This window comes from Talpa europaea (genome assembly GCF_964194135.1).
Source record: "Talpa europaea genome assembly, chromosome: 8".
NCBI lineage: Eukaryota > Metazoa > Chordata > Mammalia > Eulipotyphla > Talpidae > Talpa > Talpa europaea.
In genome coordinates this window covers 111740539-111758190 of record NC_140075.1, presented here as the reverse complement: position 1 = coordinate 111758190, position 17652 = coordinate 111740539, and the positions used below count along the sequence as shown (strand labels likewise).

The following is a 17652-nucleotide window of genomic DNA, read 5'->3' as shown; positions in this document are numbered from 1 at the left end:
AATAAGATGGGCCTCCCCTGGTGGCATAGGGGTTGAGCGCTGGGCTGCGAAGCTACCCATAGCCTCTGCAGTGCTGGTTCGATCCCCGGCTGCTGGCGAGGGTCCCACATGGCGTGCAAACCTTTCCTGCCGCCCGCTGCTCCCCTCAGCAGTGTATTTCATCAGTCTGCCTGTTCTGTTCCCTGCTCTGGCTCTGGAGAATTCTCTCACCCTCCCGCGCTTCTGACTGTACCCAGTGCTTGTATAAATAAATAAATAAATCTCCCCCCCCCAAAAAAAAATTAATTAAATAAATAAATAAGAGTAGGTGTTTGATAAATATTTGTTGAATTAATTGAATAGTCTTGTGAATCCTCAAGTCTAGACCTCATCAGACAAAATTACCTAAGAGTTCACAGCCCATGCTAGGAGAGAGTTGAGCTATGCTGGTATTGTAAGCTGTATTGGAAATGCTTTATCATGGATTTGCTCCCAAGTTAAGCTATTGTTTAGATTTTTTTTCAAGATTTATTTATTTATACATACAAGAGATAGGTATAGGCCAGAGGTGCGGGGCATGAGAGAATTCGCCAGAGACACAGTGGGGAACAGAACAGGCAGATCCACTGAAATACACTGCTGAGGGGAGCAGTGGGCAAGACAGGAGAGGTCTGGTGAGCCCTGTGGGTTGCTCCCTGGCCGGCTAGGGATCGAACTCATCTGTGAAGGCTGCGGATTGCTTCATAGTGTCATGCTTAACCCCTTGTGCCACCAGGGAGGCCCCTGTTGTTTAGATTTTTAATGCTGAATTTTCAGCTCCATTTTGATAAATAAAACACATGAGATTTATAAACAACCTCACTAAGTGAATCGCAAATGGGGTGGTATCCCTTGGCAGTTTCATTGCCAAGAAGAAACAAATATAGCATACATATGGGGCAGATAAAGAACATAATCTGTATGTCAGAACTAATATTTCACCCATTTGACAACCTTGCCCAAAGCTTTAAGACCAGACAAATCTCAACAGTGAGTAAAATACAGACCCTCCCTGTTCCAAAGGAGATGAAATCTGTGGGGTGAGATAGGCAAGTTAGACCTGCAGTTACAATACATACAAACGTGGCATGGACTCTTTCAGCTCCACCGCTGTGCTCTTGATGTAGTTCAATGGCAAAGATCCTTTCTAGCTGAGGGAGCTCTCTCCCAAAACCAACTCTCCCTCTCTCCTTCCTTCCCTTCCTTCGTTTTTTGGAAGTAAAATAACAATAGAAGTTTCAGGAGTGCCATCATTGACAATCAATTTGTGTCTATACCACATTAAGTTCCCTGCTAAAAATCCTTCACTATATCATTGTCTCCCTTTTCCTGATTTAACCCTTCCCTTCTGGTAACCATTAATTGAGCTTATAGTCCAAAAGTTCGTTTTTATCTTATCTAGTTCACCTGTCTGTTTTCTCTCTGCAGCACATTGATGAAGTCATGCAGTCTGCCATTTTTCACTAAGCATAATTCCTTCTAGATTCATCCATGTTGTTGCAAATGGCAGGATCTTATCCATTTAAAAAAAAAATCTATATAGCTGAGTAGTATTCCATTGTGTATATCCCACATCATCTTTATCCTTTTGTCAGTTGATGGTTGTTTCCAGTTCTTGGCTATGATAGTAGGCCGAAATAAAACATGGGGCTGCATACAGCTCTTTGATTAGCATTTTTTGGACAAATACCTAGAAGTGGGATAACTGGGTCATATGAAATTTCCATTTTTAATTTTTTGAGGAATCTCCATACTGCTTTCCATAATAGCTGCACCGGTTTCCATTCCCACTAACAGTGCTTCTCTCCACGTCCTTTCTTATACTTGTTATTTTTTGTCTTTTGGAAAACCGCCGTTCTCACAGGTATGAAGTGATAGCTTGTTGTTGTTTTGATTTGTGTGTCTTTTCAATATAGTGTTTAAAGCCCTAGCAATAGCAAATAGATAAGAAAAGGGTCTCCAAATTGGAAAGGAAAAAGTAAAACTATTACTATTTTCAGATAACATGATAATATACATAGAAAATCCCAAAGAGTACAGTGAAAAGGAATTATATATAATCAACGACTACAATAAAGTGACAGGCTACAAAGTTAATATACAAATATCCGTCGTGTTTCTATATGCAAATAGTGAACTAGCAGAAAAGAGAAATCATGAAAAAAAATCCTATTTACAATTTCATCAAAAATAATTAAATACCTTGCAATGAACTTTAACCTTAGCTATGAAAAACCTGTACAGCAAAAGCTGTAAGATATTATCAAAGAAAACTAGAAGAAGACATCTTACAAAGAGAAGGCAAGGTATTCTGTGCTCATGGACTGGAAGAATTGCTTTTTTTCCCAACCAACAGTGATAAACCTTGGTACTATGTTAAGGAAGATAAGAGTCAGATGAAAATCGCCAAGCCACAGTCAGAGGAAGATTTTTGCCATTCCATATGTAGCTAAATGATACCCCAGAAGTGTGGGGTCCTATCAGCTCCTGAAGAGTGTCTTGTCCTTAAAGAACCAGTATATACTGGTTCTTTAACAGCATGCTGGTTAGTGATGGAGCTGGTGAAAGATTCAAGGACTCACACTGGATATCAGCTTCATGTTTTGTTTTGTTTTAACTTTATTTTTTCTTTTTTAAAGATTTATTTATACAAGCACTGGGCACAATCAGAAGCGTGGGAGGGTGAGAGAATTCACCAGAGCCAGAGCAGGGAGCAGAGCAGGCAGAAGGACTAAAGTACACTGCTGAGGGGAGCAGCGGGCAGCAGGAGAGGTCTGCGCGCCATGTGGGACCCTCCTCTGGTGGCTGGGGAGCAGCCGGGGATCAAACTGGCGTTGCAGAGGCTGTGGGCAGCTTCGCAACCCAGCGCTCAACCACTGCGCCACCGGGGAGGCCCTTGTTTTGCTTTTTCATTAAGCTGTGTTGGGTGTTTTTCTTCTCAAATATCTGCTAAAATGTCAGTACCCTTACATTTGTCAGTTTATTTGGCTTTTTTGTTTCTTGGTGGAGCTGGAGGTTACTGCACACATGTTCATTGAATAGAGTCAGAACTATGGCTCAAATCTAGGATTCCATAGTAACTACCTTCAAATGCAGGAGAGGATGTTCAGAGAGGTTCCTCAGGCAAGAGACTTCTTCATTACTCTTAAGGTTTTTGGCTCTAAGCGCCTGAGTGCAATCCTCACTTTTGGTGGCTTGGCCTGGAAGTGTGTGGATCTGTTGCTCACAAGGCCTATAGCTTAGACTGAAGCCATCTAGTTGGTCCTCCCCTCCCCTTCCTTCCAGATCCACCTGTTAATCTTGGTCCCCAAACCATTTTTCTATTGAAGATAAGTCTGGAAAGATAAACCTGAGGAAGACTTATTTTCCTCTAAGGCCCTTGAACAAAGCTGGCCTCCTAAGCCGACTCTTGACTGTCATTCCTTAAATGACAGCTAGTCCATCTTGTCTTCCCACCTACATGGGAAGAGATAATATCAAAGAGGGTCACTTCAAAAAGGAAAACATGAATGAGTGAACACATGAACTCGAGAGCTTTTCTTAGCAGATTGCAAATACAGTTATCCAGGCCCACGGCCCAGTATTCTTCCTTACCTAGGAGGGGCACGAGGAAGGCCAGCGGTAGTGTGTCCTGCATGCCAGCCTTACTACCTCTCACCCAACTCTTGTGACTCAACTGATCTACACCTTCCTTATCCACCCCACCAAACAGCACAGTTCTGGCACAGTCCCACTCCAGCAGACTCTTGAGCAAGCTTCCCCTTGTCCTAGATCAATGCCAGAATCTTTCACCTGACATTAAAGTGGTTTTTCTGTCCCTGTCTTCAATTGCTCTACATTTTAATCAAATTAGACTGATTTCTGTTTTTCAGACACTCTTCCTGCTTATCTCTCTCTGCATTTTTTTCTTACACTTTTTCTTTCTACCACCACTCCATCCCCACACCAGTCCTCCTACCTACCCTTTTAGGATGAGCTCAGGTACCATCTTTGAATCTCCTTAGCACTGCTGCTAAGGCACTGCCACATTCAGGAGGCCTCAGGTATTGCTGTTTGTCTAGGTGTCTTTTCTCAACTGATTATAAATTCCTTCATGACTTGAGGCCAGGGGTCACATTTTTAGTAAATATATATCCTTAGGGTTTTACCCAAGACCTTGCCTATGATAGGCAATGTGGTAAATATTTATTGAATTATCTTTGAGGTATAGACTGCTTTGAGCATTCAGAACTGCAGTATTTCTAGGACATGCTAATGAAAACAACAGTGATGTAGTTATCCTCTGTGGATACCGAAAGGTTATGTATCTGGGAGGGTGGTGGGTGTATTCTGGGAAGCCATCAAGGCAATGCCATCATATTTTAATTATAGCACTGGCAGCAGTGTTAGTTTTAGCAAACAGCAGTAACAAGCAGTAACACTTGGGCGGGCCAGCCGCCGGAAATTGGCCGCCCTCTCTGTTTCTCCTACCCCCTTTTCAATCCATCACCTGTATTTATTCCTGCTGTAATTTAAACACCTGTCTAGATGGAATGCATGCAATGTGTCCCTACCCCACACATTCACATATTTGCTCACCTGCCTTATTCGGAAGACTGGCTCTAAAATAAACAGTATTTTGGTACTAAAAGAAAAAAAATGCACTGAGCCACTGTGGCAATGGACATGAGGAAGGGAATGAGAGGGGAACCTCTGGCTAAGCTACTCCAGGAGAGTGGGAGCAGAAGAGGAGGAGGAGAGCAAGGGGTGAAACTGCTAACAGGCCCCAAAATTCAGGTGGTAGTTGAACCCATGACTAAATTTTCCCACAGGCAGGCATTCACTTAGCCAAGCAACTAGAAAAAGGCGGGGGTGGAAGAATATTTAACAAGCTGATTCTTTTTAGGCTTAAATTTCTTGGTTTATTTTTAATGACCATTTTTTCTCATGGCAGCATAGCATGTAGACTTCAGATTTTCTGAAACTTGCTCTAAACTGTTTTATCTACTTTTTTGCATCCCCGGCTTATTTAACAGTGTACTTACTGGTGTTAATTAATGCCTGAGCTTCCAAACAACACTGAGAAGTACTAAAACCTTAAAGTTGCTGAGATAATAATTTTCCCTACTCCTTCCCACTTTTGCTATTTCTAAAAATAAATAATACTTTGCTTTTGTGTAGAAGAAAATCACAATGACTACCAATTCTTGGTTTATCCATGAGCCAATATAAGGAATGGCTGTTACAGGAAAAAAACGAAACCTACCAATAATACAAAATTAGTTGCATGTTCTTGCCACCTTTTAATGTATCTGCTAAGAAACAAAACTGAGTATGTTTTTTCTTTGCTTTACTTCTTTGATGTCCTCTGGTAAAGGATAAGCAGTGGGCAATAAAATTTAACAGAAACAAGGAATAGCTGGTATAGTTTGGTAACAGCAAACAGCAGGTGAATTCTTGAATAATCACTGTTTTCAGAATTTGAGTTATGTAACTATTATATTTTTGAAAATCTCTCATAACAAGGATAACTGGACTGTTTTTGTATTAATTTCAAAACTAGAAAATGGATTTTAAAATAAGAGTTTTAGAACTGCTGTGTGACCTTAGGCAGATTACTTACCATAACCTGAGTCTTAGTTTCTCCATTTCTGAAATGGATATAGCAGCATTTAGTTTTGTGAATAATGGGTAAGGAGTAAGATAAACATGAAACCTCACGTACTTATAAGTACCTGACATGACTGTAAGAATCCAACTGATAAACCGTATTATTTGAGAAATTGTACACCATATGCACTTGCACTTGGAGGAAGATTTTCCTAATCTGGGTCCCGCCACTTAGTAGGTGTGTGACTTTTGTCTAATTGTTTAGCACCTCTAGACTGTAGTTTTCTCTTTTGTCATCGGGGGTAACAACAGAGCCTACTTCTGAGGACTTATTGATGTTGAATGTACATTAGGGTGATGCAAGAACATCCAGAGCACGGCACAGAGTGAGCACTAGTAAGTGTTGGCTGATAGGACAAAAATGATGGTGTTTAAATTAGGGGCAGCCTAGCCAAAAGATCAAGGATTTACCGGGTCTGATTGTCTCTTCTCTTTCCTTTTACTAAATCTCCCAACTACAGACTTGATACTAAACATGGTCAAGTGTATACATTTTGTCCATTTTATTGCTGTTCTACTGTAAATTATTAATAAGTCTTTTTTATTAAGTCTTTGGCACAGCTGGCTGAGACAGTCATCAGAGAAGCTGTTAGATATCACAGAGACCTTTCTCACACTGTTGTACTTTTACAAGCTGCAAGATCATGTCTCATTTCAAAGTGCTGATGTTGAAGCCCAGGCATCAGGGCAGGAAGGTGTGGGGCAGGATGAGTCTAGTCCTGCAGGGAGTCTGAGTGAGAACCTAACCTATATTGCCTGTAGGGTGTAGGAAGAAGGATGCGGCTCTTCAAAGGCACCAGGGACCAGAACATTCTGCCATAATCCCCTCTAGCATCCTTTCCTTTAGTCTTCGCATGTCTTCCTTCTCCCCCTAGTAGCAGCAAAAGGGGGTTAGAAATGATAAACCAAGGCTGGCTCCCAAGGCTCCTTCTAAAATGGGTCCACATGTGGAGGGTGGGGCCCAAGTGTCCCGTCCCCCTCCCCCACAGACCCCAGAATCACTCCTGATCTGTGGAAAGTGGCTTTTTTCCCAAGAAGAATATTTGGGCTCTTAGTGTGAAGCTCTTGGGCCAGTCTCACTTCCTGAATCCTATAACTGGGAATGAAATACTAAGCGATTACTGAAAATAACTTATTTCTTTCAGAATTTTTAGATTTCTTAAAATATCCAGAATTTGTCTATTTGGAAATGTGAAAAGGATTAGGTTTTTAGGACTTCTCATAGGAGAACACTTTCCATGGAATCCACAGCTTCTTGGGTCACTATGCTGTAGCGTCTCGGGCAACACCCTGCATTCAACTTCACATCCACTTTTTGACTCAGCCCCCCACCCCCAACCCACGCATTTTTTAAAACCAAGTTTTATTAGTTCTATTCCCTGTACAACTTATTTTGAAATGCCTCCCAAATCATCCTTTTTTTTCCCGGTTCCTTGCCACCCAAGTTTTAAGCTTGTCTCCTTACATCTATATTTCTCATAATAACCTAGGATTTTTCTTTTGGATGGTAAAAATAATGTCTGCCCCATAAAGGGATTTGGAAAATACAGGTAACTCTAAGGAAGAAAATTTAAGCTCTCAGGATAGATGCTATCTGTGTTTTAGATTTTTATTTCTAGTGCTTTAGGAGCGCACATCTGCTTGTGTGTGTGTGTGTGTGTGTGTGTGTGTGTGTGTGCCTTTAAGGACATTTGAATATATTCTGTACAGTTTCATATTGTGGTTTTATTTTTTTAACTAAATATAATCAGCATGTTTCTAGATCATTAAATATTTTTCCAGAAAAAATCTGATGGATACATATTGCTCCTTTATAGAGATAGAGCAAAATTTGTTTAACAATACTGTTTGCCATCTAGACCTCCTTTTTCAATATTAAAATCCATGCTTGTTTTCAAAATCTGTTCACGATATAGTGTAGTTGTCTAGGAGCATGGGCTTTTTGGAGTTCCAAAGACCATAGCTCAGATCCTAGTTTGACCACTTATTCCCAGGCCTCCAGTTTCCTTCTTTGTGGGAGTTATAATAGTACTTACCAACACGGTTATGGCCATTGAAGTGAGTTGCAGAAAATACTCATTTATGCAGACCGTGACACACTGTAAGTTCTACTAAATAGAAACTGGCATTTAATAGTCACTGTCATTGCTGATCTGTAATTGTTTTTAGCATAGTTTTAGCCAGAAGATTGTAGCAGTAAAGTGTACTAATACTTTAATTCCTTTAATAATATATTGCTAAATTTTATTTCTAGAAAGATTCTACTAGTTTATACTCACATGAATAGTATGAATACCTATCTAATACCACCCCGTGCCAAAATTAAGTATTAATATTTTTTATCATTATTGTTTGTCAGTGTAGCACATACAAGTGGTCTTGTTTTTGTTTTGTTTTTGTTTTTTTAAAGATTTATTTATTTATACAAGCACTGGGTACAGTCAGAAGCGTGGGAGGGTGAGAGAATTCACCAGAGTCAGAGCAGGGAGCAGAACAGGCAGACTGACGAAATACACTCCTGAGGGGAGCAGTGGGCAGCAGGAGACGTCTGCGCACCATGTGGGACCCTCGCCCGGCGGCCGGGGATCAAACCGGCACTGCAGAGGCTGTGGGCAGCCTAGCAACCCAGCACTCAATCGCTATGCCAGCGGGGAGGCCCTACAAGTGGATCTTGTAATTCATATTTCTTTGACTGCCTGTGGAAATGACTACTTTTAAATGTTTAATTGCATGATCAATATTCCTTCTTTTTCTTTTAACTGTATTTTTTCATTCTAAATCAGTGAGTTCTTTGTATATCACAGTGATTATTATTTATGACTATGCTTTATTTAACATTTGGGATTTTCAGATGAGGAAATGAAGGCCAGAAAGACTAAGTAGCTTGTCTAGTTTCTTAGAATCTGCCTGGTACAGAGTAAATATTCAGTTCATTCTTGCTGTTTTTGTTATTCTTTGTATTTCACAGCGCCTAGCATAGTAGATGCCTCTGCAGAAAAATAGTTGTTAACATACACTGCCACCAGGCACCCTCTCTTCTGCTCTTCAGTGTGCACAGAAGCTAGCCTGTAATGGGTGCCCTTGTCACAGCAACTGTTTCAGTTCAGATGAGTCAGCATCTCCTGGACTTTATTTGATTTTTCCCATATGTTTTTAATGACTTTTCTAAAACGCAGTAAAATCAGGTCATTTTCCTACTTCATTTCTAGGTAACGAACCTGAATTTGGCAAGTGGCGTCATAAACAGAAGCAGTGCTTCCACTCCCCCCACCCTTCGGCCTGTCATCAGTCCCAGTGGCCCGACATGGTCAATACAGTCCGACCCGCAAGCTCCTGAGAGCCACTCCAGCCCTCCTGGAAGCAGGTATGTGAAGGGCCAAAGCGTCACACCAGGACATTCTGGTCACACAGGGATGGCCTGGGTCCTAAGCAAGCCATTTCCATGTCTCCTGCACAGAGATGGCTGAGAGAGATGCCTTTCCCTGCCTGTCCCACTCCTCTGGCACTTCCATAGAGGACCTCCTTTTACTTGTAAGACAATTTGTGGGCAAATAAGTGAAGAGGAAGTTCCTGGTACAGTGCAGTAAATTCACCTCTGGGAGAAAGAGCAAGAATTTGTACTCGGTTCAGTCCTTCCCTGTAGGCAGCATTTTCATGTTTTGACTTTTGACATTTTCTCCTTGTTTCCTCATTTTTTTATACCTTGTGCTACATGGTGTTTCAGTAACTTTGCCCTTTCTTTCTTTTGAAGGATGTATTTGTTTTTATATTTTCATCTAGGTCATATAATTAAACTCAAACAGCCTCCCTGGACAGTTTTCATTTGGGAAGTGGGAAGGAGCTTTCCTTTATGTAGTTGGGAGAAGTGGCAGAGGATGAAATCCAAATAGATTCTGGCCATAAAGTAAGCAGTTTCTGAATTCAAAAAGAAACCACTATGTTGAAATCTGGTCTCAATCCATATTTTAAGCCCCCCTATATAAAAAAATGTAAGAAATAGATTCTCAGTACATCTTGCTTTGGGGTCTTTTAAATGTGTTTTATTATATTTATCTCTGAGTCAAACGAACTAGAAGGGAATGTGGCTATTGTGATGAAGTATTCTGAGCAGCTGAGATACTGTTCCCTCCAAAAAAATAGGAACTTCACCACAGCTGTGCCTCCAGAAACCCCCACCTCCATGCCAACACCTCCAGTCATGTATCTCTTGGTATGCTGGGGTTGAGGGGTTGACCCAAGACTGTGGATATGGAGGAAAATCTAATTGTTGCTAAAGTATGTGTTGGTACTAGAATTATTACTTAAGGAGCTAATCTGGGGAGCAGAGACTGCCCAGGAAACAGTATAAACATAAGCCCATTACATTATGCTTTGCAGCGGCCTTCACACCAGTAATTACTGTGGTCTGGGTGAAGAGTCATCTCAACTGAGAATTAGAAAAAGTTGAAGCCCAAAAGGCAGGACTTTTTTCAGTTGGGACATCCTCCCACACAGTTCTCTTCACAGGAGAAGTCTTGTCTTTTGGTGATTTACAGTCTACAGAGTGACCGCATTCCTAAAACATAAGTCGTAAAAAAAGAAATTCTGTTTATACCATAGAACTTTATTTTCCATATAAAATATTTCCAAATATTCCATTTTCATTTTACAACCAGAGTCTTGTTTCTATGGAGGACATTTTCACTGCAACCTTGGATGTATTATCTATAAGCAAGGCTACAACCATTTTCCACACTATAAGCAAAATGTCAAAACTACACATTTTGGACAAGTAGAGGTCTCACATTTTTTATACTTGTAGATGGAATGCGGGGAAAATTTTTAATAAATATGATGGCTGGTGTAGCGCCTTCTCCCAGTAGCACCTGCCAGGGCTGAGGCGCAGAAAGATGAAGGAATCTGTCAGGGCAGAGCCAGGTCGTGAGCCCAGCACCGTGAGTGATGTTCTCCCAGACTGCTCATGAGCAGTGGTAGAAGGGCCCACTGTGACCTGCTTCAGAGCCAGTGGCACCAGAAGCAGCCTCCACAAAGTCTCTTGGCCTTTTCCTTTTCAGGGCAGTTGTGCCCACAGCAGTCCTCTCTTCAACTGTTCTTCAGGCTGCTGGGCCGGTTTTTAGATCCCATTCCAGTGCAGAGGAACTCTTCCTGTGCTCCCAGGTAACCTCTGGTTGTCCGGACAGCCTGGTGGCTCAGCTTGGGAGTTCCCGTTGCATGTGGAATTCCCAGAGGTACCCATCCTAAAGCTGCCCTCAGTGAATTCCCAGAGGTTCTTCCAGACCTGGCTGTAAATCGACTTTCTACACAGTACTGTGCCCTGATAGCCATCTTTACCTGGTAGGTGGCTGTTTGGGGCTGTTTAGCTCTTGTTGCTCCTCCCATAGTAGCAGCATGATTGTGTTTAATGAACGTGGGATTGGTAGCTTGGAGATGTTAGTTTTATTGCTGGTTTTGACACCGAGTGACCCTAAACTATACATTTAATCTTTTTATTAGGTAAGCATACTTACCTATAAACTGGCCTGTTCTGAGAGCTTTTAGATTGCCCTTAAAACCCTTTGTTCTCCCTGGAAGTGGGTGCTAAGTAAATAAAAGGTGCTCATACTAGTTCTTCTACAATAGCAACAGTGGATTCCACTGCTGATAAACTGATAATTTGCTAAACGAGGGGTTACCCTGTAAACGGTAACAAGAGGTAAAGAGAATCCCATTGCTGGCTGGACTTTTCTTCTGCGTAGTGGAGGATTCAGTGACTTGGTAGCCACAGGAATGAAAACTGGTGACTCACGAGAACTCTGCAAAATGTTATTTTTCATTTCCCTGTGGTATTGCTATTGTTCTCAATTTTATGGATCACACAAGTTTTCACCAGACAACCTTGTTCTTCTCTCCGCTGTTTTGAAACCACCCCAGATGTAGCCTCAGGGCTGTCGTCTCCCATTGGGTCAGTGTGAGCTCAGCCCAGCTCTTCAAATCCCTTTGGTTCCTTCGGTCTGTCTGGAGTCCCTGTTCAAGCTTTGTTGTGGGAGAGAAAGGCAGAGAGCCCACAACTTGCCCAGACAGTCTGAGGCCTGGCCATGTAGCTCGCAGTTCCCTAGACACTCTGTAGTTGGACTTGGCGAGCCATTCCTCTGTTGTTACTTTTCAGAGGTAATAAGTGAGATTAATTGCAGGCCATTCTCCAGAAGAGAAAGTATTCGGGGCCAAATCCAGTCACATGATTAGAAGCCTGAGGTGTGCCTCCAACTGTGTCCGATTTAGAGTTATACAATAGGGCTCTGGGATGCAGGTACCGAACATTCATGACCTCTTTTTTTTTTTTCCTTAATAAAAGATAGTTTTTGATTTCTAGATGCTGATACCTGAGTATTGGAGCTTTTCTTCAGCCCATGAGCTGGGTAGGGTTTTCAAGCTGCTTTTTAGTTATCCATGTTCTGGGAATGCAGGGAGACCTGAGGGGCTGAGGGTGGGTGTGCGGGGACATCTGGTCATTGCACAACCTCGCGTGCACTTGGACGCCATCGGGAAGGAGTGTTTCTAAGTGAGGAGCATTCGGTGGGTTCACAGTGAGTGCATCTTGCTTTGTGAGACCTGGAAGGGTTACTGTAAAGTCTTGGCTGCTGCTTGGAATGATTTGGGAAGGACAGGGCCTCAGACAGCTTGGCAGGAACCTGAGGCTCTGTTTTTTCCAGTCCAGCCCTTCCTTGTGGATCGAGCTGTCAGGGAATCCCACGAATGTCTGGCTTCTGCCTCTTTGTATGTTTTTCCAGCGTTTGTCATTGAATTATTTTTATCCATCTCTGGCTTCTCCACACACGCAACCTGGGGATCTGTCTGTTCCTCGATATTAAAGATGGGGAGTTGAAAGCATGGCCCTGAGTTTGTTCCTCCTCTGTGTGACAGGCCAAGACGTCACAGTCACAGGCTACTCAGTGTGGCTGGTGCCCACTCCATGGAACATCCGTATATCAGAACTTGAAATTCAGTCCCGGGGAATGGGGTATACAGTGTAGTATGAAGTGATGGAAATTTGGGTCACTTTATTTCTTTTAAAGTATATGTCCTCTTTGTTTTCTGCGTGTCCGACATTAGGTTGGACACAGGGGATTAGCGATAAATAAAACAGAATGGAACCTGATCTCACAGCGTTTACTATCTAAGGGGTAGCTTACATCTTCTCAGCAGGGTGTGGGGCGCTGGGGGGGAACCTAAAAGACTGAAGATATAGTACTTGATTACTGAGAAATTACCACCTAACAGGGAGAAAGAGTTACACACACACACACACACGAAACAGAGAACAGTGTCAGACAGATGTGACAAAAGATCTGAATTTTACAGCATAGGCAAAAAGAAAGAATATTTTTAAAAGTATGTCTCAGAGAGGATTTGATCCTGTCACATGCTCCCACATAGATAAACCTCAAGCACATTATGTTTTGTGATATCAATCAGTTTCAAAAGGACAAATACTGTATGATCCTACTCATAAGAAGCCCCTAATGTCGGGCCTGTCAAAATCAAGTAGAAAGGTGGTTGGTTGCCATGGACTGAAGGAAGTAAAGAGGGGGAATTAGTGTTCAGCAGTATAGAATTTCAGTTTTGCAAGATAAAGTTCTAGAAATTCATCACACAGTATATTTTTAACACGGGAAATTGTATACTTAAGAGTGGCTAAGATGGTAAATTTTAATTTGTATCTTTTTCCCCCCACAATAAAAAAGGAAGAAGAGGCGTGTGTAAGGATTGAAACGAGAGACCCTTAGTTCTGCAAAAGTTACTCGGTGACTGAAGTGGCAAAGTTTTCCTTCTAACCTCTGCCTTTGTGCAGAGGTTAGTTATTCTGAACCTAGTCCTTTAAATGCTTCTAATTCTTTTTTTTTAAAGCATGTTAACTTTATAGGAAGGGGGACATCAGCCCCTGCCAGGGAGATGGGAGATGGCTTGATGTTGTGGAAGGAAGAGACTTCAGCCATCACCCATCAGCAGTGTGCTCCCAGAGTTGGGTTCCAGAGAGGCGGCCTTTCCAGCTGAGAAAGGGAAGCTATCAGAGTGAGGCCAACAGGAGACTCTTCCTTTTCTTTGACCCCTTTGTTGAAGGGCGACTTGTTTCTGCTCTACAGGCCCTTCCTCTCTGCTATCTTCTTCTGAATGTTGAAATTTCCATTGCAGCTCAATGTTCCAGCCAGTAAACACTCATATTTTCCATCCATCCTGGGGGTCGAGCTTTGGGAGAGTTTTTCTCTGGAGGAGTTTGGAGCTTATAATTTTGTACTTTATCCTGTTATATAAACAACACTCTCTAGCCAAAGAGCACAATCACAAAAAGAAACAACTCTGTGGGGGTGAGGGGAACTGCAAAAAAAGAAGTGTTTCATGTTCAGCGTTCTGTAGAAATGATACTTCGTTCCTTATTTTCCTTCCTTCCTTTCCCATAAAATAAAGTGTACCTGAGCCTTGTCCTCACCATTTCCTCCCCTGGAGTAAGATGCTTCTCCAGCATGACTGATAACAGGCCTTACTTCTATCTGAAATTACTCTGCTTCTTTTCTCACTCAACCAGGCACCTAACCTCTCCAGGGTTATGCTCTGTGTCAATTCAAGCTCTGTGACAGATCTGCAGTACCTCCTTCACCAAGACATGCCCTTCCCTCCAAAGTCTTATAAGATACTATCTTCCCTTTCCTTGGGATTAACACATGTGCATATGAGTGTGTGCTTGAGCGCATGCATGTGTGTGTGTACACACTCACACACACGCAGAGTTATTGTTAGAGGCAAGATCCTATTTTACTAACTGTTTACTTCATAATTCTTTGTCCACAATTAATGGTTGTTTTGGTTTTAAAAGATGCTTGAGTGATAAAAATCCATGTGCTTAGCTGAATAAGACTGCTTTTCTAGAATTAGAAAATTACATCAGTTATTTAATTCATAATTCAGTTTCACTCTCACCTGATTTTTTCGGTCATCTTCTATTTTCTAAGTTAACTCTATTTACTAGCCTTGAAAGAACATGGACAGAATCACAGTGGTCAAGAAACACTATATCTTTCTTTCTGACTCTTAGAGAATAACATGGATGATCCATTTTTAAAGCTTACTCAGTGTCGACACAATAAATGTGTAAAGGAAGACCAGAACCCTCCCCTGAACCTTTAGCTAAAGATGTCATCCTGTCTCCTGTTCTTTGTTTTGTAAAAACACACTCAGCATATTTCTGAGCAAGTGCAACTAAGAAATCAATGCTTTTGAAGTCCTACTAAGATTCTAAAAGAAGAAAAACCTCCCTGTATCTATGTTTTAATAAAAGAAAAATGATAGACTTATAAAATCTGGAAAGGAGTAAAGGTCTTCTCTTGACTGCAGCCACTTTGAGGAGCAAAATTTTAGTATGAGTTGTTGATAACTATTAGTTCCATTTCCAGAGAAGAGAGAAACAAATAATTAGACTTGCCTAGGATCTGGTATTGCAGCACCACTCGGTTTACTATCTAGTTTAGATAAAACAGGCCGGCTGTCAAGTGCAGTGTCACTCGGTATCCTGGCAGGAAAGCAGTTACACCTCATTATGGTGGTGGGGTTCACATTATTCATTTTCACTGTGAAGTAAAAATTTTGATTGTAAACCATTAATGTACTCCTAAAGAAAGATAACTAAGAGAAGCTAAACTTAAAAGGTTTAAATATGTTTAAATATGGAGCCAAGTATTCTTTGGGAGCTGCAAATAAGGCTGGAGGTGGAGCAAGTGAGAGCTTAGGAAATCAGAACATCACCTCTGCGGCAGTCCCTGGTGTTCACAAGACCTAACAGGAGAAATTTTGACCTAATAGGACCATCTTATGCCTCAGAGGAAGCATGAATGAATGATCAGGCTAAGACTTGTATTTACTTAGCCTGATAATTGTTTGGCCTGGTCCTTCGAAATAAGTTCTACTATCGTTCTGTGATGAAAATGAAATATGGTTGTATCTCAGTAATGTGATTGCAATCTAGAAGGTTTTCGATAAGAAAAGCAGGCTTTCTGGCACAGCAGGTAAGGAAACTGAAAAGGGGATTAATAAATGGGACAATCTTAAAGTCCAGAGGAAATCAAATTATGTTCTTCCAAATTTGGTTGCACCAAGGAAAATTGAGTGGATGAAAGAATCTGTCTGTTACATGTTTAGTGCTTCAAATATCTAGCTATGTACTTGAACTCAACATTGACATTTGAAATACAAACTCTACAGTGAAGACTTTTGTTACCTTCTTAACCAAATATTTAGTATAATGAAATATTTGAAAAAAGAATCAAGATGAAACTGCTACAGTGTTCAAGTTGGGAAATGGCTTCCCCTGTTAGTTGTTAAAACAGTGTCCTTCAAGAGTCAATATGCATTTACTGTATATTTCCTAAATGCGGGCACCGGGCTGAGCTCTGAAAGACATATTATATTAGACAGGGTCTCTGGCCTCAAGGAGGCAAATTAATAGTCATATAAGTTATTAATGCAAGTATTATGAAATAGTATCTGCTTGGAGAAGCTACTGTCCTTGCCTAAGTCTTTCATCCTTCCTATTTCAAGAAGGAATAACTAGAAGAATGCAATTTGGAGGATCTCATCCAGTTGTAAGTCTATCAGTAAATATGTCCTGTCCATCTTTAAGAGTGAAGATGAGGTAGTTCCTTTTACTTGTCTGTCATGTAAAGTCTTCTCTCTCTCCTTGACACTGAGGTCCCTAAATGCAGGGTAAATATTCCTCGTCTGCCCCATTATTCTTTAGAATTTGCAACCATGTAAGTTCTCCATACATATGTTATTGGATTGATTTTTTTCCTTTGCTAAAAAAATAACAATGTGTGCTTACTTATTGAATGAAAGTATTAGTTTATGAGTGATATGAGTTCAGAGAAGAAATTGATCGCTGTGAACAGAACAGGTAGCAAAAACTGCATGAAAAAGAAAGGGTTGTGAGCTGAATGTGGGTGGGGAGAGAAGGATTAGATAGACAAAGAGGCTGATATTAAATAATTAAGAGCTCATTGCGGGCCTCCCCGGTGTCGCAGCGGTAGAGCGCTGGGTTGCGAAGCTGCCCGCGGCCTCTGCGGCGCCGGTTCAATCCCCGGCTGCTCCCCGGCCACCAGAGGAGGGTCCCGCATGGCGCGCAGACCTCCCCTGCTGCCCGCTGCTCCCCTCAGCAGTGTACTTCGGTCCTTCTGCCTGCTCTGCTCCCCGCTCTGGCTCTGGTGAATTCTCTCACCCTCCCGCGCTTCTGACTGTACCCAGTGCATGTATAAACAAAACAAGCAAAACAAATAAATAAAAACATGCCTCTATTAAAAAAAAAAAAAAAGCTCATTGCAATTTACTTTGTGATTGACAATCACTATATAAAGATCTATAAATGGAACAAAGAAATGTGGTTCACAGTGGTGCTCAATTGCAGTTGACAGTTCAGCAGGGTAGTCTAGAGAATATTGCCCTGTATGTTTCCTTACTTCTTTTTGTAAAGTGTATGACAGAAAAGGGAGTCTCATCATAATGCAGAAAAGGTACTGAAGACCTGGAGGGGAAAATCAGTCTCTACAGAAGATGGCTTTAAAGTAGGGTTTAAATTCAGTTAGAGATTCTGTGTAGGCTGCACATAGGTGAAGGAAAGAAGATGAAGGAAAGAAAGCAAATGTTTGAGGTGCAGAAGGCACTTTCAAAGTACAGTGAATGGGAACCAGTCTTATCTAAAGCCTGGTGTTCCTATTAAAAATAATGTATTTGTCAAAAACACTTTGCACTTCAAATGATGGAAACTGAAATTAAGTTACCCTAATTTTATAGAAAAGGAGATTTTTCAGTTTATATAATAAAAAGTCTAGAAGTTGGTGTTGGGGGCTTAGGAAGTGTCATTAATCATACTTTCTGCTTTCCTCCAGATAGCAACTAAAGGAGAAATTATACCCAAAAAATTACATAGAAAAAAAAATTGGCTGTGTTACTGATAAGGATAAA

At 41.3% G+C, this 17652-nt stretch overlaps 1 protein-coding gene across 1 annotated transcript in view; it reads left to right on the top strand.

The window, feature by feature from the left end:
* TTLL5 (tubulin tyrosine ligase like 5) overlaps positions 1–17652 on the top strand; it is a gene marked incomplete at both ends in the record, with an annotated part of 184253 nt that overhangs the window by 119733 nt on the left and 46868 nt on the right. Inside the window, one exon of the mRNA XM_084241198.1 lies at positions 8877–9031. Within this exon, the coding sequence (XP_084097324.1) occupies positions 8877–9031 (155 nt within the window). The remainder of the gene's footprint in view (positions 1–8876; positions 9032–17652) is intronic.